This window comes from Cyprinodon tularosa, unplaced genomic scaffold (genome assembly GCF_016077235.1).
Source record: "Cyprinodon tularosa strain WSP-4 unplaced genomic scaffold, ASM1607723v1 ctg893, whole genome shotgun sequence".
Lineage (NCBI taxonomy): Eukaryota > Metazoa > Chordata > Actinopteri > Cyprinodontiformes > Cyprinodontidae > Cyprinodon > Cyprinodon tularosa.
This window is the reverse complement of record NW_024039666.1, coordinates 329,596-357,565: the sequence shown is the minus strand read 5'-3', so window position 1 is coordinate 357,565 and position 27,970 is coordinate 329,596. Positions and strand designations below refer to the sequence as shown.

The 27,970-nt window shown below is 40.7% G+C and overlaps 1 protein-coding gene across 3 annotated transcripts; it reads left to right on the top strand.

Annotated features, from left to right (window-relative positions):
• LOC119775772 (NACHT, LRR and PYD domains-containing protein 3-like) lies at window positions 1–25,728 on the top strand. Of its 3 annotated transcripts, XM_038273851.1 has the most exons (9): window positions 1–78; window positions 238–460; window positions 592–2,392; window positions 11,759–11,932; window positions 19,297–19,486; window positions 22,142–22,314; window positions 23,924–24,094; window positions 24,506–24,676; window positions 24,842–25,728. In XM_038273851.1, the coding sequence occupies exons 1-9, from the start codon at window positions 76–78 to the stop codon at window positions 24,852–24,854; spliced, it is 2,919 nt and encodes a 972-aa protein (XP_038129779.1). In that variant the 5' UTR covers window positions 1–75; the 3' UTR covers window positions 24,855–25,728. The 3 variants fall into 3 exon arrangements, 2 of the variants coding, with proteins under 2 accessions (XP_038129779.1, XP_038129780.1); XR_005279702.1 differs by lacking the exon at window positions 24,842–25,728 and having other exon boundaries at window positions 19,297–19,488; window positions 22,224–22,314; window positions 24,506–24,641; XM_038273852.1 differs by lacking the exon at window positions 19,297–19,486 and having other exon boundaries at window positions 22,144–22,314; window positions 24,842–25,723.
• The last annotated feature ends 2,242 nt before the right edge of the window (window positions 25,729–27,970 follow it).

The following is a 27,970-nucleotide window of genomic DNA, read 5'->3' as shown; positions in this document are numbered from 1 at the left end:
TTGGATCAGCAGAACTCAGAGGTTCCCAGTGGTCCATCTGCCCAGCAGCATCACACCCAGCTGGACTCCATATTCATGGTCTGTACATGTGCTAAAATACTTCTCCATGGGTCCTGTTCACAGTCATCTCCATGCTGCACTTTGTAGACCAGAGGACTGTCAATCTGTCCAACATGGATCTGGTGTTTGGGTCCATGATCTCAGTCTGATGGGTCCTTTATTTATTATTCTGTTCAGCTGCTGGAGGAAAACATTGTTAGTTTTGTGAAGAACGAGCTGAAGAAGATCCAGAAGGTTCTGAGTCAAGATGAACGAGAATGCTTAGAGAATCAGTGGGAGAATGAGGAGGTATTGGAAGTAGAGGATGAAGAGCAGAGGAACAGAGAGGCTTTGATGGAGATCACCCTGAACTACCTGAGGAGTATGAAGCAGGGGGAGCTGGCTGAACGTCTGCACATTAGTAAGAGGATTTCGATAAAGATTTAAACCGATGGATAAATTATGAATTTATTCCACTCATGAGACCAGAGAGAACAAATGATCTATTGATAGAAATTGTTTCAGTGCTAATTATACTGTTTCATATTTCAGAGCATTTTTCTTCAGTTGGTCAACGTAAACTTAAATCCAGTCTGAAGAAGAGGTTCCAGTCTGTGTTTGAGGGAATCGCTAAGGCAGGGAGTCCAACCCTTCTGAACCAGATCTACACAGAGCTTTACATCACAGAGGGAGGGACTGGGGGGATCAGAGATGGACATGAGGTTAGACAGATTGAAACAGCATCCAGGAAAACACACAGACCAGAAACAACAATCAGACAAGAAGACATCTTTAAAGTTTCCCCTGGAAGAGATCAACCAATCAGAACAGTGATGACAAAGGGAGTGGCTGGCATTGGGAAAACAGTCTTAACACAGAAGTTCACTCTGGACTGGGCTGAAGGCAAAGCCCACCAGAACATCCAGTTTATATTTCCATTCACCTTCAGAGAGCTCAATGTGCTGAAAGAGAAAAAGTGCAGCTTGGTTGAACTTGTTCATCACTTCTTTACTGAAACCAAAGAAATCTGCAGCTTTGATCACTTCCAGGTTCTGTTCATCTTTGATGGTCTGGATGAGAGTCGACTTCCTCTGGACTTCAAGAACAAGGAGATCCTGACTGATGTTACAGAGTCTACCTCAGTGGATGTTCTGCTGACAAACCTCATCAGGGGGAAACTGCTTCCCTCTGCTCTCCTCTGGATAACCACACGACCTGCAGCAGCCAGTCAGATCCCTCCTGAGTGTGTTGGCATGGTGACAGAGGTCAGAGGGTTCAATGACCCACAGAAGGAGGAGTACTTCAGGAAGAGATTCAGAGATGAGGAGCAGGCCAGCAGGATCATCTCCCACATCAATAGATCTAGAAGCATCCAGATAATGTGCCACGTTCCAGTCTTCTGCTGGATCACTGCTACGGTTCTGGAGGCTGTGTTGGAGACCAGAGAGGAAGGAGAGCTGCCCAGCACCCTGACTGAGATGTACATCCACTTCCTGGTGGTTCAGACCAAAGTGAAGAAGGTCAAGTATGGTGGAGGAGCTGAGACAGATCCTCACTGGAGTCCAGAGAGCAGGAAGATGATTAAGTCTCTGGGAAAACTGGCTTTTGATCAACTGCAGAAAGGAAACCTGATCTTCTATGAATCAGACCTGACAGAGTGTGGCATTGATATCACAGCAGCCTCAGTTTACTCAGGAGTGTTCACACAGATCTTTAAAGAGGAGAGAGGGCTGTACCAGAACCAGAACAAGGTGTTCTGCTTTGTCCATCTGAGTGTCCAGGAGTTTCTGGCTGCTCTTCATGTCCATCTGACATTCATCACTCATGGAATCAACCTGATGGAGGAACAACAAAGGATTTCTGTTTGGTCTAGATTATTTTATAACCCAAATCTAACATATCTTCATCAGAGTGCTGTGGACAAGGCCTTACAGAGTCCAAATGGACACCTGGACTTGTTCCTCCGCTTCCTCCTAGGTCTTTCTCTACAGACCAATCAGAGACTCCTACAAGGTCTGATGACAAAGACGGGGGGTAGCTCAATGAGCAATCAGAAGACAGTTCAGTACATCAAGGAGAAGATCAATGAGAATCTGTCTGCAGAGGAAAGCATCATCCTGTTTCACTGCCTGAATGAACTAAATGATCGTTCTCTGGTCCAGGAGATCCAACAGGCTCTGAGATCAGGAAGTCTCTCCACAGATAAACTGTCTCCTGCTCAGTGGTCAGCTCTGGCCTTCATCTTAGTGACATCAGGAGAAGATCTGGATGTGTTTGATCTGAAGAAATACTCTGCTTCAGAGGAGGCTCTTCTCAGGCTGCTGCCAGTGGTCAAAGCTTCAAACAAAGCATTGTAAGTACTCACAGAATTTGGGTTTGGACACCAAGTGCTAAGACAAGGAGATTGTGACTGTTATCCCACTTCAACTGTGTGATTTTCATTTATAAAAGAATATTTTAAATTAATACTAGTCGAGTTAGTTAACAGAAACATTTATCTTTGCACAATTTAATTTGTCTTATTAAAGGGGAACGTAATAACTTAAATTTGTGTTTCTTTTATTTTTTTAAATGATGAATTATGCTCATCCTCGCTAGACCTAGAAAGACAAATTGAGCCACACATACAAGCTTTTAAGTAAGAAATGTTGTGTCATCTTTATATTATATCTCAGCTTATTTCTGCAAATGTGCTGATGATCTGTCTTCTCAAATCCTGATAAAACAAAGAAATAACATAATATTAAAAGTGTTTTAAAAGTAAATAGAGAACCCCAACGTATTAATGAGCTGGACTTTCTCTCCTAAGAATATTCTGGGAGATCGCTTTGAGTGGGATGTCACGGGTAGAGAGCCAGACCTTCTGGCCTGAGCGATAGGAAGGGGCAACCCTCCTCTTGTGGTTGGCCTATCTTTGGTTCTGCTCGGAGGTCCTTCCCACAGCCGTCATGGCCCTGTTCCAGAAGGTCTGGCAGCGGTGGATGTGGTGTTGAACGGAGGCAACGGCGATGGCTGCCTCTTCGGATGGAAAAAGGGGTGGCTGGTATCCAATGGACGCCTCGAAAGGGGATAGACCTGTTGCAGAGGAGACACTTGAGTTGTGGGCGTATTCAACCCATGGAAGAAATTGACTCCAGTCTGAGGGATCTGTAGCTGTGAGGCATCTGAGGCTGCCTTCCAACTCTCGATTCATTTGATTCTGTTCACAACCAGAATCTCATTGACACTGAATCAAAGCTGATAATCAGACAGATCTCTTATTTAATAACAGAGATGCAGGAAGGAGTAGACGCGGTGAGGAGGGAGATATCTTCTGGTCTGCCAGTAGCCCTCTCTCTACTGGTGGACCCTGGCTTTTCCCAAAAGAGGACATGAGGCTACAAGGTGGCCTGCTTCTCCACAGTATAAAAAAAGCTTAGCCCGCATACGGTGCTGCTTTTGCTCAGGACTTAGTGGAACGCTGCCAATCTGCATAGGTTCAGGTGGGGAAGGGTTGATTGGATGCTCAGTGGAGGAACTGTTTGTTACCTGAAGCTTTGAAGGAGCTGTTTTACAACCTCTTTCCTTGTGCGGGCTCGAATCCGGTTATCCAAGCGGATAGAGAGATTAATTAGTTCTTGGAGAGACTCAGGTTCATTAAGGGTGGCTAGTTCGTCCTTGATAGAGTCGTTTAGAGCATTCGCAAAAACGCCCTTAAGGGCTGTTTTATTCCAGCCTGAAGCAGCCATAATGCGGAAATCAATCGTGAAATCAGAAACAGTTCTGTGTCCTTGTTTTAATCTCAGAAGCTCGAGAGAGATTAGCGTCTTGTCAGTGTCGTGGTTAAATGTTAACTTGAATTTTTTGATAAACTGATCCTAACATGCACCACTGTGCAAAAGGGGCCAAATTTCTATCTAGCACACTGCTTACTAAAACCTTTATGGAACAAACATGCTTCAACTTATTCAGTCCAAATTTGCTTGAGTTATAGTCAACCTGTGGATACAAACAACTGCATTTCCAATGTATAGTTTGGGAGCTGTACTTGCTTTAATTCATATATGTAATTTCAGGTGTAATCTGCTGCTAAGAGCCTCAGGGCTTAAGGGATTGAATAATAAAATATAGAGTCTGGAAGGTGACTGCAACTGTAGTGCTCATGGCAATTGGAGAACCTGGGGCAGTAACCTCCACATTTGAGAAGTGGCTCCAACAGATAATTGGAGAAACATCTGAGATCTTAGTCCAGAAATGCTCAGATCTAGGGACAGCTAAGATACTGAGAAGAACCCTCAAGCTCCCTGGATTCTGGTAGAGGACACAGCCTGGATATGAAAGAAACCACCCAGATCAATTTTTATGTAACCAGGTGAAAAATGGGTACATGTCAAAGATATATTTTGTAAACCATGTTTTGTTTTTGTTTCACTGACTGGTTGTAATTCTTGTTCTTGTCAGCATGTGGTGCTGTTGGTACAGAGAGGTCTAAAGTTACCAGAAGTTGAAAAAAACTCTTGTTCATGTACCGTGGTACTCTAACTGGAAAGAAACGGAAGAGAAAGACATTTTTTTCTTTTTTTGAGCTAAGACTTGTTGGAGAAGACGACTCTATGGCCATATGAGTGAAGAATCCAAGTATTAGAGGTGCCACTGCCGTTTGTTATATGCAGCTGTGATGTTTTTGGCTTGTATGCGAAGCTACGTTGTTACTTTGAGTGTTAATATCGTTATTAGCCCGCCATTTCACTAGAGCTAAGGCTTTCTGTTGATAGAATACGGTTCACTTTTTTTCAAATACTGAACCTCATTTATTTATTTTTTTTTTAAATAAAGAACCCCTGTTATTTGAAGCTCTGTGTGCTGTGTTACTCCCGGCTTCAAATATTGGTACCAGGAGTGGGGACATATTTTTTTTCTTTTTTTTTATATTAGTCTCTCTCTCTCTGTGAGAGCCTGTGTATGGTGGCGCAGCTTTAGCATAAATGGCTGTGGTGAAGAACTGGCCTAAACCAGAGTGGACCTCGGTATCCTGTCTGTGTAACGGCATTTGTTTCAAGATCAGAGGAGGACGTTGCTGGACAGTCTGTGCTGGCGTGGTTGTGAGGGACTTCAGCCAAGGTGATCGTCAGCCCAGGACGCATTCCAGGAGGGGGAGAGCATCACCCAGCAGCGGTCTTGGAGCAGTCCAGTGGAATCAGGACTTGACTAAGTTATCCTTTGCTATTTAAATTTCTATTGACTGTTCAGTGAAAAAAAATAAAATAAAAAATCAGAACATGTCAGACCAAGACGAGAACTTTGAGATGCATGAAGAACAGGTAGTAGTGAATAATAATGAGGGTAATGAACAGGATGGTGGACAGAACAATGGACAAAATGACATTGAACAAGCTGGGGTGTTACAACAATTAAGTGAGTTAGCCAGAAGACAAGACGAGGTCATGACCGTCATATCATCACTAAATACTGAGCCTACCAGATCTTATGTCTATGTACCCAGAGAACGGCACATTTCACCGTTTAGGGGAGACATTGAAAAAGATGGGAGGAGTGTAGATGAGTTTATTGAAGAAGTAGAAAGGGTTATTTCTGCTAGAAATCAGTCTGCAGCTGAACAGTTCGATTTTGTGCTGTCACTTTTAAGAGGCTCAGCTCTGGAGGAGGTGCGTTTACGCAAAGTTGATGGTGATGTTGTAAAGGACCTGTTTGTTTACCTAAAAGATGCGTTTGGAGATAAACGTAGTGCTTCCCAACTTTTACAAAACTTCTACAACTGTAAACAGAAAGAGGGTGAAGGCATACGTGACTTTTCACATTCATTATCTCAGGCCTTTAGTTTTGTACGGAAACTGCATCCTAATTCCGTGACTAATGAGAACACTGTGTTGAGAGACCAGTTCATTGAAGGCATCAGAGACCTTTCCCTGAGGCGAGAACTCCGAAAATATATAAGAGGAAAACCTGCGTCTACTTTTATAGAGGTGCTGGAGGAAGCTTACTTGTGGTCCTTAAACCAAGCCCCTACCACAAAAATGGTTAGGAGTAAAGTGCAGACCTGCAGTAATGTTACAGTAGGAGCACAGTGCTGTGCAGTTAAAGAGACAGGAAATCCAATGTATCTGGAGGATGTGATGAAAACTCTTAAAGAGCAAGACAAAGTCACTAATCTAACTAGACCTAAAGAGAAGTTGGTTTCAATTGATGATGTTCTTAAAGTCCTCACTGAGCAAGGCAAAGCGATAACAGAGCTTACTAAAGCTGTCAAAGAGTTGACAGTACAGGGCAAAAGCCCTAGTAGCCAGACGCCATATAAGATCAAAACTGTTCCAGCATTTACCCCTGATGGTAAGCCTATATGCTTCAAGTGCCAAACTGCTGGTCATGTTGCCAAACAATGTCCCCAGAAAAGACACAAAAACTCTGATGAGTCCCCTGATTCCGGTCAGTCGGGAAACGAGAGACCCTGGTTGCAGTGAGTCGGGTAATGCAGGGTCATGTCATAGACTCATCTACGCACGAGATCACACGAGAACAAATAATTGAGCGTGCCATAGGAAAATGCCCAGTGGTTGATCTAAAACTTAATGGGAGGTCAGCTCATTGTTTACTGGACACTGGCAGCCAAGTCAGTACTATGACAGATGAGTTCTTCAGAAAATATATTGGTGATGATGAGAGCATGCTAGCTACAACTAGTTGGCTTAAAATAACTGCTGCAAATGGACTTGACATCCCTTACCAGGGATATATTGAACTGGAAGTTGAGACGATGAGTTTAAAGATCCCAAATTGTGGCTTCTTGGTCCTGAAGCCTTCAGCAAATGCTTTTGTGTCTGAAGAATGCTTAATTGGTATGAATGTCATTCACAGATGCAGACAGCTGGTGACAACAGAGTTTGACAATACTTTGGGTGGATCCTTAGACTCTGGGTGGAGGATGGCTTTTCAACAGGCACAGATCTGTTGCAGTGAGAGAAAGGCGATTGTTCGGGCTGCAGGCAGAAACAAAGTACGTATCCCTGCATCCTCGGTATCCACTGTGTTCGTAAAAGGTGACACTAAAACCTCAGATGCAGCCTCTCAGTTGATCATTGAACCGATGACTACTCCTCTACCACCCGGATTAGCAGTTATCCCAACACTTGTCACGAGGACCAGTCATGTTCTTCCGCTCCAGGTGGTTAATTTCTCCGCCGAGGAAGTTTGGTTGGGCCCCAGAACACGGCTAGGCGTGATCTCAAAGGTTGATCCTGTTAAGAATGAGCAGACGTGCCAAGTAAAGTTTCACCGCATCTCTGCCGATGTTGAACAGGTTTCAGTTGACTCTAACACAGTGCATACTGACAGAAAGGTGCAAGCCATTTTGGAAAGACTTGACATGGGGGCACGGAGGAAGAGCGTGTTGCTCTCTGTGCATTGCTGTCCCGTTACATTGATGTTTTTGCAGATGATGATGAGAATCTGGGTCACACAGACAAAGTGAAACATGAGATCAAGCTGGTGGATGACATACCTGTCACACAGCCATATCGACGTATACCTCCTAACCAATACCAGGAAGTCCAAGAACACATTTCTAAACTTTTGAAAAAAGGAATAATACAGGAAAGTGAAAGCGCTTATGCCTCACCAGTCGTGGTAGTCCGCAAAGGTGATGGCAGTATTCGCTTATGTGTAGACTATCGAAAGCTAAATCTAAAAACTAAGAAAGACGCATTTCCATTGCCTCGTATTGATGAGAGTTTTGATGCGTTGAAAGGTGCCAAATTCTTTTCCACAATTGACCTTGCCAGTGGGTATCACCAAGTGGCCATGGATGATCGAGACCGACATAAGACTGCTTTCACCACACCTTTTGGGCTGTTTGAGTTTGTACGCATGCCCATGGGGGTGTGTAATGGGCCTGCAACATTTCAAAGGTTGATGCAAGCAACTATGAGCGATCTGATATTTGACATCATGTTAGTCTATCTGGATGACATATTGGTATACTCACCCAGCTTTGAGTCTCATTTGGAAAGGCTAGACCTAGTTTTTAAACGTTTAAGAGACACAGGGTTAAAAGTGAAGTGGGAAAAATGTCACTTTTTACAGAAGGAAGTAAAATTCCTCGGACACCAAATTTCTGCAGAGGGCATCGCAACTGATCCCTCCAAGGTTGCAGCAGTCAAGGAATGGCCTGTGCCTGGCACTGTTAAGGAACTCCAATCATTTCTAGGCCTATGTAGCTACTACAGAAGGTATGTTGAGGGTTTTTCAAAGATCGCAGCCCCACTACATGACCTTGTGAATCATTGTCGAGGAGCTGCTACTACAACCAAAGCTAGTCAAAAACTAAATGCATTATGGGATGCCAACAGCCAGATTGCCTTTGACACATTGAAAGAAAAGCTTGTGACTGCTCCTATCCTAGGTTATGCAGATTTCACTTGTCCTTTTGTTTTGGAAACTGATGCTAGTGGTCAGGGTTTAGGAGCTGTCTTATATCAGCAGCAAGGTGACAAAAAACGGGTCATTGCATATGCAAGTAGACGGCTGAGAAATGCAGAGCGCAATGATAAAAACTATAGCAGCATGAAACTTGAGCTGCTTGCGCTTAAATGGGCTATAGTGGAAAAGTTTCGGGGTTACCTTCTGGGCTCTAAATTCACTGTAATATCAGACAATAATCCCTTATGCCATCTGAAAAGTGCGAAACTTGGGGCTATTGAACAGAGATGGGTAGCACAGTTAGCTGCTTTCGACTTTGACGTGCAGTACCGACCAGGTCGGTGTAACACAGCCGCAGATGCATTGTCACGACACCCATTAGCAGGGGAGCCAGAACCAACGGAGGACGAGGAGTTTGATGATTGCATTGCAATTTGCAATTTGATCTGTAGAGGCACTGCCCTTCAGCCGGAGCTGGTTACAGCTGGGGTCAAATGTTGTCAGCTAAACCAGATCAGGGCTGCAGAAACTGGTAAGGTCGAGTCAGATGCTAAAGAGGCCACGCCAACTCTTCCCGGTTATTCCAAGGAAGAGCTGAGGACATTTCAATGTCAAGATCCAGTGATTAGTGTTTTAAAACTGTTTTTGGATCGAGGCAGACCACCCGGTTCACAAGAAAAGAAAAACCTTCCTGTTGCTGCCAAATCATTGTGGAAACAATGGAAACACATTAGGATACGTGATGGATTGATGTACAGAGTAGTGAGGGATGATCATGTTGGAGAGTGCTTTCAGTTGCTCGTTCCAGGTTGTTTACAAACAGCTGTAATGAAGAGTGTTCATGACTCTATGGGACATCAGGGAATAGAGAGGACATTACAGTTGTTGAGACAGAGAGCATTCTGGGTCGGGATGCACAAAGATGTTGAGCGATGGGTCAAGAATTGCGAACGTTGTATTCTCACAAAGATGCCCAATCCAAGGATTCACCCTCCAATGAAATCATTTTTGGCAACACGACCTTTAGAAGTTGTGGCAGTAGATTTCACGCTCCTTGAACCAGCCTCCGACGGCCGTGAAAACGTTCTAGTCATTACCGATATCTTTACAAAGTTCACTCAGGCGTTTCCTACACGTGACCAAAAAGCAGAGACCACAGCTAAAATCCTCTTAAAGGAGTGGTTTATGAAGTACGGTGTACCTGAACGTCTCCACTCAGATCAGGGCCGTAACTTTGAATCAGAGGTTATTGCTGAACTTTGCAGAATGTATGGTGTGAAAAAAACACGTACAACACCCCATCATCCGACAGGGAATGCACAGTGTGAGCGTTTTAACCGCACCCTGCATGAACTGTTGCGCACACTTCCACCTGACAAAAAGAAGCGTTGGCCTGAACATTTACCTGAGCTGGTTTATGCGTATAATGTTACTCCACACGCGACTACAGGATATTCCCCTTACTTCTTGCTCTATGGGGTAGAGCCACATCTTCCTGTTGATGCATTGCTTGCAAACGAAAGTCATCATGATAAAAATCTTGATTGGCTTGCTGTGCATCAGCAAAGACTCAAGGAGGCACATGCTAAAGCAAAAGAGTATACTGAGCGGAAAGCAGAAAGACGCATTGCTCAGCATAACCACAAAGTGTACTGTCCTTCAATTGATGTTGGAGAGTATGTTTATCTGAGACACAGACCAGCTGGTCGTAACAAAATTCAGGATGCATGGAGCCCAGTTGTATACCAACTTATAGACATAGTAGGCACAACTTGCACAGTACAACCTATAGAGGGAGGACCTACAAAAAAGGTTAACAGGACTGACATCAGGTCATGTGTTAATCTGCCCGTCACAAACCAAAGACCCAGTGAAAACACAGTAACCAAACAGACAAGCACTACTGACCCACACACTGACTCATGTATTGAGAATGATGGGGGCATAGTCATTGAAGAGGTTTCTTTTGACTTAACTCCCTGTTCAGGTGGAGAAAATTGTCCTATGGGTGACAGTATTCAGAAACGAGCAGAAACTCAGTTGATTTCAGCACTTGAACCTCCTGTGATTGAACAGGTGGAAACTGAGATTGTTGACAATGAAACATGTAATCCTGACAAACCGTGTGAGATACCAGTATCTCCTCTTTACATTAGGCAAGTTCCCAGACCTGCCCCCCGCAGGAGTAAAAGAGTGAATGCAGGGAAACACCCAAACCCACATCATGAACCTAGGTCTGCTTTAGAGCCAGAACTAAATCCTTAGATGGTTTTACAGATTATTGAAAGCTTAGGATTTGTGTTTTTCAGAGGAGCTTTAACAGAGGTGAAAAACGGTTGCTTTGTCACCGAGGACGATGACGATTTAGCAGGGGAGAATGTAACCAGGTGAAAAATGGGTACATGTCAAAGATCTATTCTGTAAACCATGTTTTGTTTTTGTTTCACTGACTGGTTGTAATTCTTGTTCTTGTCAGCATGTGGTGCTGTTGGTACAGAGAGGTCTAAAGTTACCAGAAGTAGAAAAAAACTCTTGTTCATGTACCGTGGTACTCTAACTGGAAAGAAACGGAGGAGAAAGACATTTTTTCTTTTTTTGAGCTAAGACTTGTTGGAGAAGACGACTCTATGGCCATATGAGTGAAGAATCCAAGTATTAGGTAAATTAATGTTTGAACTGAGATATCTTCCGTGGATAAAACTACAGATATGATGCTTATGTTATGTTTTTCTGTTTGTCCTCTTCTAGAGGTGCCACTGCCGTTTGTTATATGCAGCTGTGAAGTTTTTGGCTTGTATGCGAAGCTACGTTGTTACTTTGAGTGTTATTAGCGTTATTAGCCCGCCATTTCACTAGAGCTCAGGCTTTCTGTTGATAAAATACGGTTCACTTTTTTCAAATACTGAACCTCATTCATTTATTTTTTTTTTAAATAAAGAACCCCTGTTATTTGAAGCTCTGTGTGCTGTATTACTCCCGGCTTCATTTATATAAGTATTTAATGACATATTGAAGTGGGAAGATGGGGTATTAAGCAGTCCTTTTATCATTTATTTGAATAATAGAAGTATTGCCTTTAGTTTGTTCCTTGGTCTGCTGAATCACAATAACCACTTACTTTGCAGGGCTTCCGTAAATCTAAAGAGCATCCCTGTAAATTTTGATGCAGCTGCAAAAACTGTTTTTATACCCTGGTAATGTCATATCATTACATAAAATAAACATTTGTGTTTCATCTGTTATGTTTAATATTAAATTTTTTGTTTCATTAAATCGTAATTCTTAATTTCTCTATCTGTCTCTTCAGACTGAATGACTGTAACCTCTCAGAAAGAAGCTGTGAAGTTCTGGCCTCAGTTCTCAGCTCCCAGTCCTCTAATCTGAGAGAGATGGACATGAGCAACAACAAGCTGCAGGATTCTGGAGTGAAGCTGCTGTTTTCTGGACTGAAGAGTCCAAACTGCAAACTGGAAAATCTCAGGTCTGAACATCCGTCCAAGTTACATTTGAGGCCTTGTTTTATAACGTTGACTTTTTATGTGATAAACTTCAGAGAATTGCAACATAAAAAAAAAAAAAAATCAAAACTCTTAATCTGAAAATTATTAATGTTTTTATTAGTTAAACATTATGGAATATATAATCTTGGTCACATTTATCCCATCAGTCTCTCTAATGTTCACACTTTGTCTCATCAATACAAAGACTGATAAATATTTTGAGTTTAGTGTGTTGTCCAACGAAATAAGATGTCTACTGAGAAAGCTGGAATAGAACCCAAAACCTTCAAATTGCAAGACTGATAGTCCACCAACCTAGCTACAGCCATCCAATAAAAGTATTACAGGCTTGGAGGTACAGTATGTCTGTAAATCGAATGAATACAGTCATATTTTCTTCCTGAAGACATGCAGGATGTTTCTGTTTTGAACTAAGTGAGCAACGCAATGTCTGTGGAACAACTTTAAAAAAGACAAACCTAACCAAAACAGAAAGGAATCCCAGCTGCCAAGTTGATTCAATTCAGTTTTTTTATATAGTACCAATTCACAACACGTCATGTTAAGGCATTTTAGAGAGACACTTCAACCAGATACAGTCAAATTGATTCAAAGTTTTCTATCTAAGGAAAACCAGTTGATTGCATCAACTTGTTGACTTGGATGCAACACTAAGTATGCGTGTAGCGACAGTGGAGAGGAAAAACTCCCTTTTAACAGGAAGAAACCTACAGCAGAACCAGGCTCAGAGTGAGCGACCATCTGCTGAGGCCGGAGGATGTTAACATTCTATTATAGATTTATCAGGAAGCCAATGAAGAAAAGCTAGGATAGGCTAGATATTACCTCCCTTTTTAATTTTCATCAGATCTCTGTTGGCAGTATTTTGGATCAGCTCAAAGCTTTTAACTACAGTTTCTGGACTTCCTGATAGTAAAGAATTACAATAGTCCAGCCTTGAAGTAACAAATGCATGGACTAGTTTCTCAGCATCACCCCTAAACAGGTTATTTCTAATTTCTGCAATATTCTGCAGATGAAAGAAGAAAATTCTATAAACCTCTTTTTATGAGATTTAAATGGCACCCCACAGCGACATTCACCTCCCCTCTTCGTCACAGAACATGTTGAAAAACATGGTTGCAGTGAGGCCTTTGTGTAAACTTGATCCCAAAGATTGCCTTGTTGTACAAAGTTGTCCCAGCCAGATGAACCATTTGTGAGCAAATTCATTTATTTCACGATGCACGACATCAGGAATAACAATGACTCCAGCAGAGCGGTCAAAAACTTGTTTGTGCTTCCAGATTCAACACCTGTCAACTACCTGTCACCTCTTGGTTTATATACTGGAGCCGACAGCCCCATCTAGTGACCAAGAAAAGAAAGAAAAAAGAAGCAAAAATACACATAGTTGGCTCCAATAGCGTCCTTGGACATAGCTTGTTGCAGATTCTATAAGGCAGACATAGCTCCAGTAATATGAGTTTCATTAGCATCAGAAATATATATACAGCAGGAGGTTTTAATCATCAGACATACACCGCAGTTAACATGTCCACAACCATTTGTTTTGCAGTACCGTGAAATGCATTTCACTTAATTGTTTGTTTTGTTCTTAATTTGTTTTTCCCAAATATTTTTATTAAATTTTAACACACACTGAAGGATAGTACCACAGCACACTACATATAAACAAATCCAAACATACACCAAATTAAGATTACAACAATATAACAGAAAAAACAAAACTATAAATAATAACAAGAAAAAAGAACAAAACATAAATAAATGAAAACTAATTAAGTTAATAAATACATAAAATGCTTCTCAGCTGGTATCAGTACCGCTTACACTTGACATCCCACCTCCACCCTTTTCCAGAAAGGATAAGAATCGGTACCCATGGTAAGCGGTACATTCCTTGCATCTGTGTAGAAAGCATAACAGTAAATGCTTCGAATGAACTTCAATCTGTGTACATTTTTTGTGTAGCCAGGATTGTTATTTCCTGTTTCAAAAACTGTTCTGCAAACTTCTCATCTGGGGTTAAACACACACTCTTAGTGGTGTATAGATCAGCTAACAGATTTTAAATGCTTTTAGTCCTACATTATCTTTAATACAGGTTTTACAGGCTCCTGAATGGCATAAAAGAGTAACTGGCTGTCCATTACCGTATTTTTACGACTATAAGGCGCATACAAACGTCTTTTTTCCCTCAAAATGTGCGGCGCGCCCTGTGTGTTGTTACTGCGGACGTTGTTGAGATCACCATGAGAACGTTAAAGGGGGAAGTGTGGGCGTGGCTTGGGTATAAAAGAACAGGTATGTGCTTTATGCAGACCTCCTCATCTCCTCATTGAGGAGATGATGAAAGAGTGGCTGAGGGAGGTGAATATAAGGAGACCAGGTGTTTTTTTCCACGCATCAACATCGCTGTTAATCTGTGCCCATCTCAAAGCCGATGTGAAAAACATGGTGAAACAAAAGAACGCTGTGCTGCTGTTATTCCGGGAGGTCTGACAAAGGAACTTCAACCGCTCGACATTGGTGTGAACCGGCCGTTAATGCTGCTGATACACCGGACGCAGCAGGTGCAGCAGAAGCAGCGAGTTTACAAGCAAAGTCAATGGTTGAAGCGCGTCAAGGCGCAGCAAAAGGTCCCGCAGCTCGTTTTGAGCAGCAGGCGCGGCGCGTCTGAAACGTTTAAGCATCTGACGCGCGTGATGCGCCGCAAACGCAGTGCTGCTCAAGACGGAAAAATTTAAGTTTTGCTGCTTGATGTGCCGCATCAACCAATTAGAGACGCTGATCTGGAAGCTGACAGTGAGACAGACATCGCTGATGAGTGCTGTGATCGCTCCTCTGAAACAGTTTATTAACGCCTTAATTAACTTCAAATGCTGAAACCTGCTGACAGAATATGTTCGCTTTTATTATCCTGGTGCCTGCAGTTTGGATTATTTTGATGAAAAACACCTACCAGCCGTCGCGGTGAACCGCGAGGAGGTGACCCGGCCAGAGGCTGCTGTTGAATTAAGTTTTCAGGTGGATTTTCCCACTTAAAAACACATTAAAACTACTTTATTCCCACTGATCACAGCAAATATAGCTGCAGGGCAGAGAAAGGATAGAGTAGCTCCGCCCAACGCGCGTCAGACACACTTTTGCACCGCGCAGCCAGAGCAGCAAAGCTGCTTCAGCCGCGCGTCAGAACTAACTGGTACAATCTAAACTGCAGGCACCAGGATAATAAAAGTGAACATATTCTGCTGGCAGATTTCTGCATTTTAAGTTAATTTATAAACTGTTTGTAATGTAATGTTGTTAATGTAATAAGCTGTTTCAGAGGAGCGATCACAGCGCTCTGTGTCATCAGCGATGTGTCTGTCTCACGGCCAGCTCCCATTAATACTTGTAATAAAATAAACAATAAAAATGTAATAAATACATGAATAAAACACAAACATACTCAGTTTTGCTCCCGCTCTATTTTCAAATATGCAGTAGAGGTATTTAAACGAAGTAGAGGACATGTACCTGTATATAAAACCTGCGCCCTATAGTCCGGTGCACCTTATATGTGTATTAAATACAGAAATGGCACACATAACTGAGACTGTGCCTTTTAGTACGATGCGCCTTATGGCCGTAAAAATACGGTAATTGTGAGTACTATGTATGTTTTTTTCCTTTTAATGCATTTAATAGCTCCTATGCTCCACACACATCTACTGTTTTTAATGGTTCTTGATCCCCATTTGCTTTAGCACCTAGTCATGCCTCAGATGAAGAACCACCCCTGCGGCCTCCTCCCTTTAGATAAGATGGTTGTATCTAATTGGGTCACTCCCAAAACCAATGGTCGGGTGACCCGCAATTCCAGCATCCCTCATCTGTTTTTACTGGTCTGGGCTGAAAATCCCCTAGGACCGCCCCTGCCTCCTCCACGCCTTTGAGTTAAGTTAAGAAAATATTTCTTCTGAGTCGCATAAAGAATCGGCTGAGAATATCTGAGCCTCCGCTGCTGATGCACCACTTCACTTTTAAAAAAAAATTTTACGGCATGGCGAGCATATTCCAATACTGTGCTTACAATAGACGTTGCCAGAGTGATTAAATGTTTTTTAACCAATGCAGAGATGTGTGGCTTGAAACCTCCCATTAACATATATTTTAGTTTGCCATCAGCGTAGGGTATGCCGCTGTGGAACTGTATTCTTTTTCAAAACCTATTTTGAACTCATTGACGTCTTCTCCTATTTTTTGTTTTATGACCCCTAAATATCCATAATATGCCCTCTTGTGGTAAACTACACTCTGTGTCTGCCACAGCAGTCCACTGCTGTCTCTGTTCTTCTCGCATTTGCGTTTGATGTTCAAATATTATGCCTCGTGGGGTTCTGCCAGTATAGTTTGCCCTTATTTTTCCCCAATGTTTCCCCACTAACACGTTTCGAAAACCAATGTCCATTTAAACCATATGAGTTAGAAGTTCCCCCCATGGCATGCATTCATACTTCTGGATCTTACTGCGGAGAAGTTAAACCTTCCGAAGCCTTTCTAGCTTCCTCTAATTGCCACGGACAGAAAACTACGATTGTTGATGGCTGCTGATATCCGACATTGATTTGCGAACTGCACCTTTAGGCTTGTCTGTAGATAACGGAAGATTTGATTCACTCAGTTCACCCAAGTCCAGACATGGATTTGAAATTTGCCTGGGAGGGATTATATGGCGGTGGTCTTTCTTTTTCAGTCGTTACATTGGCTCGTGTGACTGAAGTAGTCCTCTGGTGGGTTCTTTTCTTTTGTTTCAAGCCTATTATTGTTGGAGGCACTGGGAGTCAACTCTGCGGTCACTGCTTGAAAGTCGCTGCAAACTTTAATTGCTTTTGCAAGGGACTGTAACCTCTTGTCTACTTTTGTTAGGAGCTTTAATCACCCGTCTACGTTTGAGGGGGACTATAATGCCGTCTTAACACTAGAGTGACCAGACGTCCTCTTTTTCCCGGACATGTCCTACTTTTCTCTCCCAAAAAATTGTCCAAAAATTTCAATATCGTCCGGAATTTTGGTCAACTACAGTGCAGCAGAACTGAGCGGTGAAGTTGGTTCAAAGTTGGATATTGGATATTCAAGCTCTGCAGAGTCAGCGGGATCTAGCAAGCGGTTGACCCAACTGAGGCCCTCCGATGTCGGCCAGCGTCTCGCAGCTGCTCCCTCCTCCCACACAAGATGGTGCATTTAGAGACCATCAACAAATCTTTGAACCAAGCACTCTTGAGAAACAAAAATCGGAAATTCCTTATCTTATAACCAGCTAATAAGAAACTAATATAAAATCATACCATATGTAGGGCATACTTGCTTTTATGCAATTTTAAGCTATTTTCAATTTTTAACATATTCTTAAAGACAAAAGCTGGGACTTTTCTTCAATAACTTCCAGGTCATATGACCAACTAAATCAAATTCTTTGTAAAATTGTTTTACTCCATTATTAAAGGCACGTGAATTTTTGTTCCATTTTAAGCCTTTGTATATTTTCTAAACATTTTCTATTACAAAAATAATTGATATTCTTCAATAGCTTCCAGGCCATGTGACCCACTGACTTCAAATGTATGTCAAATGTTTCTACTAAATTTGGCCAGATGGGGCACGCTTATTTTTATTCCATTTCAAGCCTTTGTATATTAGGAGGCTATTACAGTCAGTTGACCTCTTGTTATTACATTTATTGACAGTTTCTATAATTTCCTTTTCTCTCACAGCAGTGAGAAACATTGAATGTGGATTTCTGCTGATTAAAGCTTATTTCAGAGCTCCAGTTTTTGTAGGATACAGGATTTATTCTGCCAGTTTGGGACCCACACTCACAAATGTACTCAAAATGTCCTGAGTTTTTCTAGATACAATGATTCGATAACTTCCAAATCCCTTTGATTTTTTTCTTATTTCTATCTAATTACTGCATAGAAATCAGTTAATTTATTCTTACATTTCTCATATTTATTCTCTACCTCCAAAGATCTATGCCTTATGAAATCTCTGTATAGTTTGTTCTTTTTTTGCAGGGATTTTGTAAACCCTTTTTGATCCATGGAGCTTCTGACTATTTGTTTTTATGAGAGAAGATTATTAATGGAAAGTTTTTATCATAAAATACTTTAAAGATATTCAGAAAATTATCATGTGGTATACCGACATTATCTTCTTGCAAAAAGACTCCGAGTTATGTTTTAATAAATCCTCTTTGAAAGATTTGAGTTATTCAAAGCAACTATTTTGGTGCTTATTCTTTTAAGCTGTGGATTATCCTTACTTCATACATAGAAATTGTCACCGACAACCAATACTGGAAGATGATCACTAATATGCTTACATATTAATCCATTTAAGATGTTGTTATCTAAGTTATTAGTAAATATATTACTTATTAATGTGGTACTGTTAAGTGTGTTTTTGCTAGGTCTTGTGATTTTGGGAAAAAAGCTCAAACTGTACATGGTATTAATGAACTCTTCAGTAGGTTTATGATTATTTGAGTTAAGTAGATCAATTTTAAAGTCACCAAACATGAAGAACACCTTCTGAGAAGTAACTGTGTATACTTATTTCCATATTGGAACCAAAAGCTCTGTATATACACCTAACAATTTTTTTTTTTTTACTTTTTCATAAATATTTAAACTGTTAAAGTCTCAAATGCATCTTTAGTCACTCTACTCGTGTTTTCTACAGTTTTATACTTTAAGTTTTTGCCAACATACACAGCTACTCCTACCCAAGTTTTCCCCTCTCTAATGATGTAATTGAACCCTTCATTTCAAAATCAGCTCCTTTCTCATGAGTGATCCATGTTTCAGAGTTGGCTACGATGCTGAATGGCTTTTTAAACTGGTTCGGACAGTCTTGTATGTTGTTGAAACTTGCAAGTAAATTTCTGCTGTTGAAATGTGTGATAGAAAAGTTATCAACTTCCTGTTGAATTGATCAGTTGTGTTGTAGCAGCAGTTATCAAAAATGTCATAGAAGTGTCTAATCTGAATCCACATTTTCTTCTTCCATGTCCTTGCTTTTATAATCCATGTAGCTACATGTTTTCAGTTCCAGTTTATCTGCACTAATAGTTGTAGATGTTAGTGTTCTGTCGATAGATAGATAGATAGATAGATAGATAGATAGATAGACAGAAACAAACACACAGGACATTGATGTGAACAGCAAATGTTTTCCAGATGATGACATCACTGTTTGCTTATCATGTTTTAGTCTGTGTTTACATCCATATTGCGTAATTTCATTAGAACTGACTTTATTTCTTCTCTAATCCCAGACTTGGTGGCTGTAAACTTTCTGAGGCTGAATGTGAAGTTGTGGCCTCAGCTCTGAAGTCCAACCTTCATCTGACTGACGTAGAAATAGAGACAATCTATGGGGGTGGAGTTCTCAAATCCTTTGGAGACTCTGGAATGAAGCATCTTTGTGAGATACTGGAGAGTTCAATCTGCAAAGTGAAGAAACTGCAGTGAGTTTTCTCTGTTTATTCAAACCAAATCATTCACTGATACTTTTGTACTGATTTTAACTCATAATTTATGCTGATATACTTTCTTTAAAAACAGCTGCTGTCGAAATGTCAGAATACAATTTCTCAGACTTTTTGTTTTGTTAATGAATAATTTTCCTCTTCAGGATGTTTTATATATTTGACTTTATTTTCTAGTTGTTCAAACATTGTTCAAATGTTTTGGACTGATGGACAAAAATGAGGAATATCAGTAAAATGATGTTAAGTAATGGAGATTTTTCAGTTTGATTTGGGAAAGATTCAGATGATGAGACAAGATGTATTTCTCAGTTGTGATTTACATCTTTACATCCAGAATTACATTTGATTCCTCTAGAGTAGAACTAGAACCACAAACATGTTAAAAAAAAAACTAGAATAGAATAAGATGATCTAAAAACTCACTTGGAGCCACAAATACTTAAAAAGCTGCTTAAGTTCAGCATCTATTTCTGACTTATTTACTTCAGTATTTATTTTTCAGAATTCTTTTTCCTTCCTACGTTTGAACCCAAATATCAGGACTTTCTACTCCTTCCTTTCTCCAAACTGGCTCATTTCTTCTCTCCATATTGATAGATATGACGTAAGAGCTGCAACAAAACAGAAGAATCAGGAAGAGAATCTGTCCAATTGGAGCCCAGTTAGTTTGTAGAAATTACTGATAGAGACATGGATGAAGACAGGAGGCTGGAGACATTGATGGATCAGATTGTGAGACACAGACATTCCCCGTCCATTCCCCCTTTATTAGGGAGGAAATGTCCATGTTGATTCTGTTTGCAGCTTTAACGGTGTGAATAGCAGAGCTCTAAAAGGATTCAGCTGCTGATAAAGGATTTCTGTTCACTTCAATCTATACCATCCTGTCTGAATATTAAAATCTAGAACCAAATTAGACCCAGTCAGTGTTTTTATGTTCTCTCTACCAGCACGGTGAGAAAAGGAGCTAAATTAACCTGGTTTTTTGGCAGAGATGGCAGATGGGCATGCATGGAGTCACAGATTAACAGCAATGGTGATGAGTGGAAAAAAACCACCTGGTCTCCTTACATTCACCTCCCTCAGCCACTCTTTCATCACCTCCTCAATGAGGTGGTCTCAAAAGTCCGCAGTAATAACACACATAGGGCACACCGCACCAAAGGGCGCGGCGCACATTTGGAGGGGAAAGAAAGACGTTTATATGCGCCATATAGTCGTGAAAATACGGTAGTAAAACTCAACTAAACTAAACTAACTACTATGTACAAAGAGGAAGGGGAAAACGGTTGAAAAACATATTACAGTTTAAGATGGATTCTGTGTTTGAAACCAAAGTTTATCTGGAAGAATTTGGGATATGATCAAATTTTCACTAATTTTAAAGAAATTGGAATGTTTTCAGACCAATTCACAATGCAAATCCATGAGGTGAATAAAACATTATTTGGCCAAATAATGTTTTGTGGATGATTTGCTTAATCAAGAACCAACAACCTTTAGTTAAATGATTCTTTACCCTCTTTGAAATAGCTAGCAGCGAATAGACATCAGGATTCTACTAAATGACTCTTGGTCATACTTGCTAATGGAAATGTAATGAGTATCTGAGGAACACATGAACACTAATGTTATATCAGTGTTTAAACCCTTAGTGAAATAAAGCTTGTCCAAGCTTCAGCAACAGCTCAACACATATTCCTGTAGCATAGCGTAGCGTGCAGTCTATTTTTTAGCATCAATTAGCGTTGTCTTTACTGAGCAGTAAACACACGATATGATTAGCATCATCAAAAGACATATTGCTTGTTCTGTCCCTAATCATGCCAGACCTGCAAACCTTTTTCCATGTCCGTTTGGAAAGCTTGAGTTTCATCCATTTGCAGCTCTGCAGTCAGGGACTCATTGTCTCAGTCTCACATCAGGGGTCCCCTCAGTCTCACACCCAGGGCATGGTTCTCATCCAGTTTGGCTCTGTAAGTTCTGAAACTCAAGAGAAATGTGTTGCAAAAGTTCTGTTTGCAGCAGTTCAGTTCTGAAAAGTTCTGACTTATCCTTGATGGTTCTGGGGATCTGGTTCCCCTGGGGCCCGATCTCCACTGTGGGCCACAGTGGGCCCCAGCTTTGAGCGCAGGGGCAGAAGGGACCAGGAGAGAGGTGCTGGAGCAGAAAAGCAAAAGAGCCAGAATCCTGTGTGCTCTGTGGTTTTCTCTGTCCTCACAGGGAAGGGGTAGGTTTTCACACCTCTGCTGGTTTCCATGTGACTGTTTGTGACTGCTTAGGCTCAAAAAGTGGGGGCTGCTGAAGTCCCCCAGCTGTTATTCACCAAAGCTGTGTTTTCTCCTCTGGTCATCCTATCAGGATGAAATATGGACACTGCTTCCCACTGTCCAAAAAGTATGATCATGGCATATGGCACAACAACTATACTCAGTGACCTTGGCCAAAGAGAGAATATGTTCAGTGATTCTGTACGATTGGGCCAGCACAGTGTCAGTGAGGAAAATAACCAATGGTCCTTGGATTAGTGTTCATCACGTGCCTTGGTCACATATTCTGCTCAAATGTTTCAATGGAAAGTTTTCATCTGCATCCTGTAGAATTCAGCTACAATCTTTTATTCTTATTCAGATTGTGGGACTGCAGATTGTCAGCGACCAGTTGGGCTTGTCTTGTCTCAGCTCTGAAGTCTAATCCAATCCATCTGACAGAACTCTGCCTGAGATGGACAAACCTGGACCCTGGAATGAAGGAGCTCAGTGGGTTTCTCCAGTCTCCCCTCTGCAAACTACGGACATTGAGGTCAGATGTAGTATATTTTTTTATTCTAATATTATTACAGTGCAAATCTCAGTGTTAAGGTAAATCAGTGAGCTACTAAAGGATAAGTAGGCTGTTTTTTAGAGGATGCTGCATGTACACATGTCCAAAAACTGGTAGAGAAGTGAAAAAGGGACAATTATCAGCAAAGGTGTTAAATCAGAGTTTGTTTTTTTATGCATATAAATCAACATATGCAGGTAGATTTTTTAAGTCGTGATTAAGTGGTGTGATACTGTGATGATGATTTTGGCAAAGTGCTGACTCAGTATCAGGTTTTGAGAAAAAAATTATTTAAAATGAATATTAACCTACACAGAAAAATATCATAGGCTGTCAATCACAATAGCTGAAAAAGTTGAGTTGAACATGTCAAAGAAAAATTTTGTTTTAAATTACTTCCTTGTTGTCTTCAGTATCTCAGTAGTGCAGCTTGTCTCTGTTCCCCTTTTAATGATTATAACATTTTATCTATAAGAACCTTCAAATCATTCTATGGATGAACATGGTACTGAATAAGATGATAAAAAGATAGATAACAGCTAATTTAGAACTTGCATTGACTTGGATAAACATAAAAGTCAGAACTGAATGAAAGGATGAGGTTGTTTTTGGCCTTGTACGTTCATAGGATTGATTTCTACTTAATGAGACAGGGAGCCAGTGGAGTTAATGAACAGCTGACAGGTAGATGATGGAACGATTCAGCCATTTTGGGCCCCAGATGAACTTTAATCAGGGGCCCTCCTCTAAGTCAGTGATTCTCAACCTTTTTTAATTACGACCCAGAATTTAACACTAGAACTCTCAATGCCATCATTTTGACAGTTCTGAGATTTTAAGCACCTTGTGCTCCATTGCTGCACACAAAAAAACACTCATATGATGTTTGTCATAAATGTGAAGAGGTTGTCAGGGGGAAATGTGCGGGGGTAATCAATTTTTGTAAATAGAATTGTAATTTCAAACTTTTAACCTGTGTGGTAAAACAGTCCTATTTATTTTACTGATTTATTTTGAATACAAATTAAGACCACAAATAATAATAGCATACAATACAGCCTTTACAAATATATATATATTAGACCTGATGTAAGGACTACATATCCACAATGAGTTTATATCACACACTAGAACCATTTCAGTGGATGACAATGTCACTACTCATGCGTTCCATTGTGAAAAATGTCACCCGTCAAACTGATAGCCAGTGGGAGTTCTATTAGGATCAGAATTTTGGGAGAATTTTTCTCATTTTAGTCAAAGAAAAGAGCTTTTCCTGCCGAACCTCCCCTGGCCTCAGTTTTGTTCCCGTGGTTTCTAGCGACTCCTGTGGGCTTTATCTCCATCTCAGTATGGTAGCAGCTGCGTATCGGTGTTATACTATATTCAGTGACCCTGGCCAAAGAGAGAATGTGTTCAGTGATCCTGTATGATTGGACCAGCACAATATCAGTGAGGAAAATAACCAATGACCCTTGGAAGAGTGTTTGTCACATGTTGGGATCACAAATTCTGGGGGAATGTTGTAATGGAAAGTTTAAATCTGCATCCTCTCTAATTCAGCTAAAATGTTTTATTCTTTATTCAGGTTGATTCACTGCAGTTTGTCAGAGATCAGTTGGGCGTCTCTGGTCTCAGCTCTGAAGTCTAATCCATCCCATCTGACAGAACTGAACCTGAGCTTCAACAACCTAGACCCTGGAATGAAGGAGCTCAGTGGGTTTCTCCAGTCTCCCCTCTGCAAACTACAGACACTGAGGTCAGATGTAGTATATCTGTTTATTCTAATAACATTGCAGTGCAAATCTCAGTGCTAAGGTAAATCAGTGAACTAGTAAAGGATCAATAGGCTGGTGATTAGAAGAGCAGGTTACGACTCTAAGAAGGAGGACAGACATGTTTAGAAAATAAAGGCCTCAGTTTGTCTGAAACTCCTCAACAAATGAAATGACTGTTTGTCTGGGTTTGGGTTCTGCTGGAGTCCTGTTTGAGTATCTGCTCTAGGGCCCGTCTGGTGTGTGATTTTTCCTTCTCTGCTGAAGTCAGCAGGTCTTTATTGGAGCAGCAGCATGTTGGCATTAATATCAATGAGAGCTCTTTAACTGCTTCTGTTGGACTGTTCTATCCTGCATCCTGTTGGATCAGCTCACATCTTTTTTTTTTTATCCAGATTGTTTAACTGTGGTTTGTCAAAGATCAGCTGTGCTTCTCTGGTCTCAGCTCTAAATTCAAACCCCTCACATCTGGAACACCTGGACCTGAGGGGCAACAACCTGAAGGAGTCAGATGTTCAGCAGTTGCAGGATCTTGTAAAGAGTCAAGACCACAAACTGAAGACTCTGTAAGTAGATGGAGTGAGTCTAGCTGCTCCACAGCTGCTCTGAACAGGACTGAAGTCCCTGCTGCTCTTTATCCTGGATGTGCTGCATCACTGACTGAAAGCTAATGCAGATAGACGTGGGAAACACTCATTTATCTCCTCTGTTCATCCTTCTTGTCTCTGCAGGGAGTGGAGATGATGATCTTAGTAGAGGAGAGAAGCTGATCTGTGTCCTGATGATTCACAGAGGTTGGAGCTGCAGCGGTTTGAGTTTAAAGAGACCCTGACTGGATCCTGATGATGAGCTCTGAATTTTAAGATTTTCTTCTCTTTATTTATGTCATGATCTGGCCTGCTTGCTCATGCATAATTGGATATTTCTTTCACCTGCCGTTTTCCCTCCCTGCCTCAATTATAATTTATTCCTCTCACCTGTTGCTTTTGGTTTATATTCTGTTCAGCATTAGCATTCAGTCCAGATTATTATCCGTTTTCAGTTAGGTCCATCTGTCCCAGTTTTATGACAATTTGTTCCTGTCTTTCATTTATTGTCTGATATTGTTGGAACAATGAAGATTCAATTTAAACTCAGCTCAATTTCCTGGCTCCATGGAGGTTTGATCTGAATCTGATCAAACTGTACAGTTGGGCAGGGTGACCAGTTTAGCTGTGAGTCTGTTCAGGACTATTGTGTTAAAGACAGCTGTAATCCACTAACAGCATCCAGACATAGCTCTGCTGGTGCTCCAGGAGGTTCAGTGCAGAGTGGAAAGCTACAATATGGCATCCTCAGTGGATCTGTTCACCTGCTATGGGAACCGGTGGGGGTCCAGATCTGGAGGGAGATAGTCCTCGATGTGCTGAAGAGCCAGTCTCTCAAAGCACTTCATGATTAGCAGAGTGAGGGCCACCAGGCAGTAATCTTTCAGGCTGCTGATGGGAGACATTTTCAGCAGCGGGATTATTGTGGATGTTTTCTAGCAGGATGGGATGACTGCCTGGACCAGGCAGAGGTTTGAGATACTGCTGATCAAATCATGTCTATGTATGAGGATGTCATTGGTATTTTTTAGAAATAATAATCTACATTATTTGATTGTAGATTTGTGGAGAAATACCAAGTCACACTACTTCATAATGCCAGTCCAGGATATGAATATGTGTAATTTTCATTCATTTATTTAACTTATTAATTGGTATAATTATTTCAATCTGAAAAACTCACACGGAAAGAAAAGACAATTAGAAGAATCGTGTTGGTACTATTACTTTAGAGAATTTGCTTGATAGGCATAAAGAGGAGTAAAGAACAGGACTGTTTACCCCAGGTTTCTGCTGGACCTTGAGATGAGACAGGGAACTCTGTAAGTATCCGGGAGATTGACACTGATAAAGCTTTAGCTACGATGGTGAAGAAGGGGATGGAAGTGGATTGAATCGGGGTCATCTGAATCAAAGTCTGACATAGCGCGACCATTGCCTGTGCTTTGGGTAACAAACTGAGAATTTGATTTGGAGACCTTTTAAGATAAACTATAGAAGGTGATTGGCCCATGACCAAGGTGAATAGTAATCATTGCTTCAGTTGAACTTCTGCCTAGGATCCATATTATCAATTAACATTCCTTTACCGACCCAGGCTGAATGACACCATACTTGAGATGCTTCATCATGGTGTGGGTCCCACATCCCACTGAGAGAACAGTAAGTAATGGTCACAAAGGTTTGGTTTATAAATAGTAGAAATTAGTTAATTTGCTTCAAAGAGATCACCCCAAACATTTGAAACATTGGAACATTTGTGTTTTAATTTGTCATTATTTCATTTCATGGTTCATTATGTATTGTTGTTCTATATATTAAAAAGCAGACATGCCCTGCTCCAAATTCAGAGTTGCAGGATGATTTCAGTGTAATACCAATTTACCAATACCAAAAATTTTGTGTATTTTCCAGACTGACCTACTGCAACTAGGGGCCCAGTCAGGTATTTTTGGGCCCCATGAATAGAAATCTTGAAGGGCTCCTCCATGGCCCTCACCACATGGTTCAGCTTAGAGCCCTCTGTAAAATTTTGAAACCGGTTTACATAAAATGATGCATTTTAATGAGATTTTACAAAGGAACTTACATATGTTTATGAGAGCACTTTCATATTTAAGTTACATTTTTGACATGCTGCAATACTACTTGGGCTTTTGGATTGTTACAACTGTTAATACTTATTGAAATAAAAGTGTTTCACTTATGAATATGTTGAAAAATATTAAGACTTTTAAATGTAGTTTTTGTGCTTGTTAATGTGTATTTTTTGATAAAAAGGATCATACAACAGAAAATGTCATCCTTCTTCCATAATGTGTAGAACAGAAAAAAATGCCTTTCTCTATCCAGTCTTTGTATAAAAATGATTTTTGTTTAATAAAGATGCATCTGTTGTTCCACATAGGGACAATATATGATGCAAAGCTATGATTATAAAAAGTTTCCAATACTCCACAACCTGTTTATGAAAATCTGATCATTTGATCGGTAGTTTAAAGTTTTCAACATCACATCGCATCAGGAATTCAACCTGTGGGATGAAATATTTGAGTGTGCCTTTTCTCAGCCTAAATAGTTGTGGTCATAAAGAAATCTTGTACCAGTCTCTATGCTGGAATGTTATGCAGGGAGTTAAAGTAGAGATAACAGAGTGCAGTTGCCTCCTCACTCTAGACAAGGGTGAAATATAGATAACATCCCCTTTAAGGTGCTTAAGACTCCCTCATTCCGTGAACAGAAGACAGCTGTTGTGAAATGTTTATATGGCTAGTAACAACCCAGTCTCATGGGAAAATGTACCCCCACTACGTTGGTCCACACTGCAAAACGTAGTGGAGGTACATTAATGGCCATTTTTTTGTGGTACTGTTACGTTTCTTCTGCCTATACGCTTTCTATTGTTTTACGTCCTAGTCACGTGACTTTCAAGATTCCAGCTGGGAGAAGAAAAAAATATATATAGATGGTCGACATTCGCTCATTTTTTTGTGGAAAGATTAATAACTTGAGTTTGTTTTTGCATTAAAATGAGTTTTGATTACATTTCTAGTGAGAAATGTATAGTTTGTTGCCAGAATATTTACTCAGGGAATGTACATATTCACTTGCTTGTTCGTTTCTTGCAAAGATTTTTCAAGATAATGTGAAACTGAAACGTTTTGGTATAAACATGGCTGAGATTTCTCTAACTTTTAGTGGGAAAATCAATAATTTCAATCAGTTTCTGCATTTAAATGGGTTTTGATTACATTTATAGCGAGAAGTGTAGGG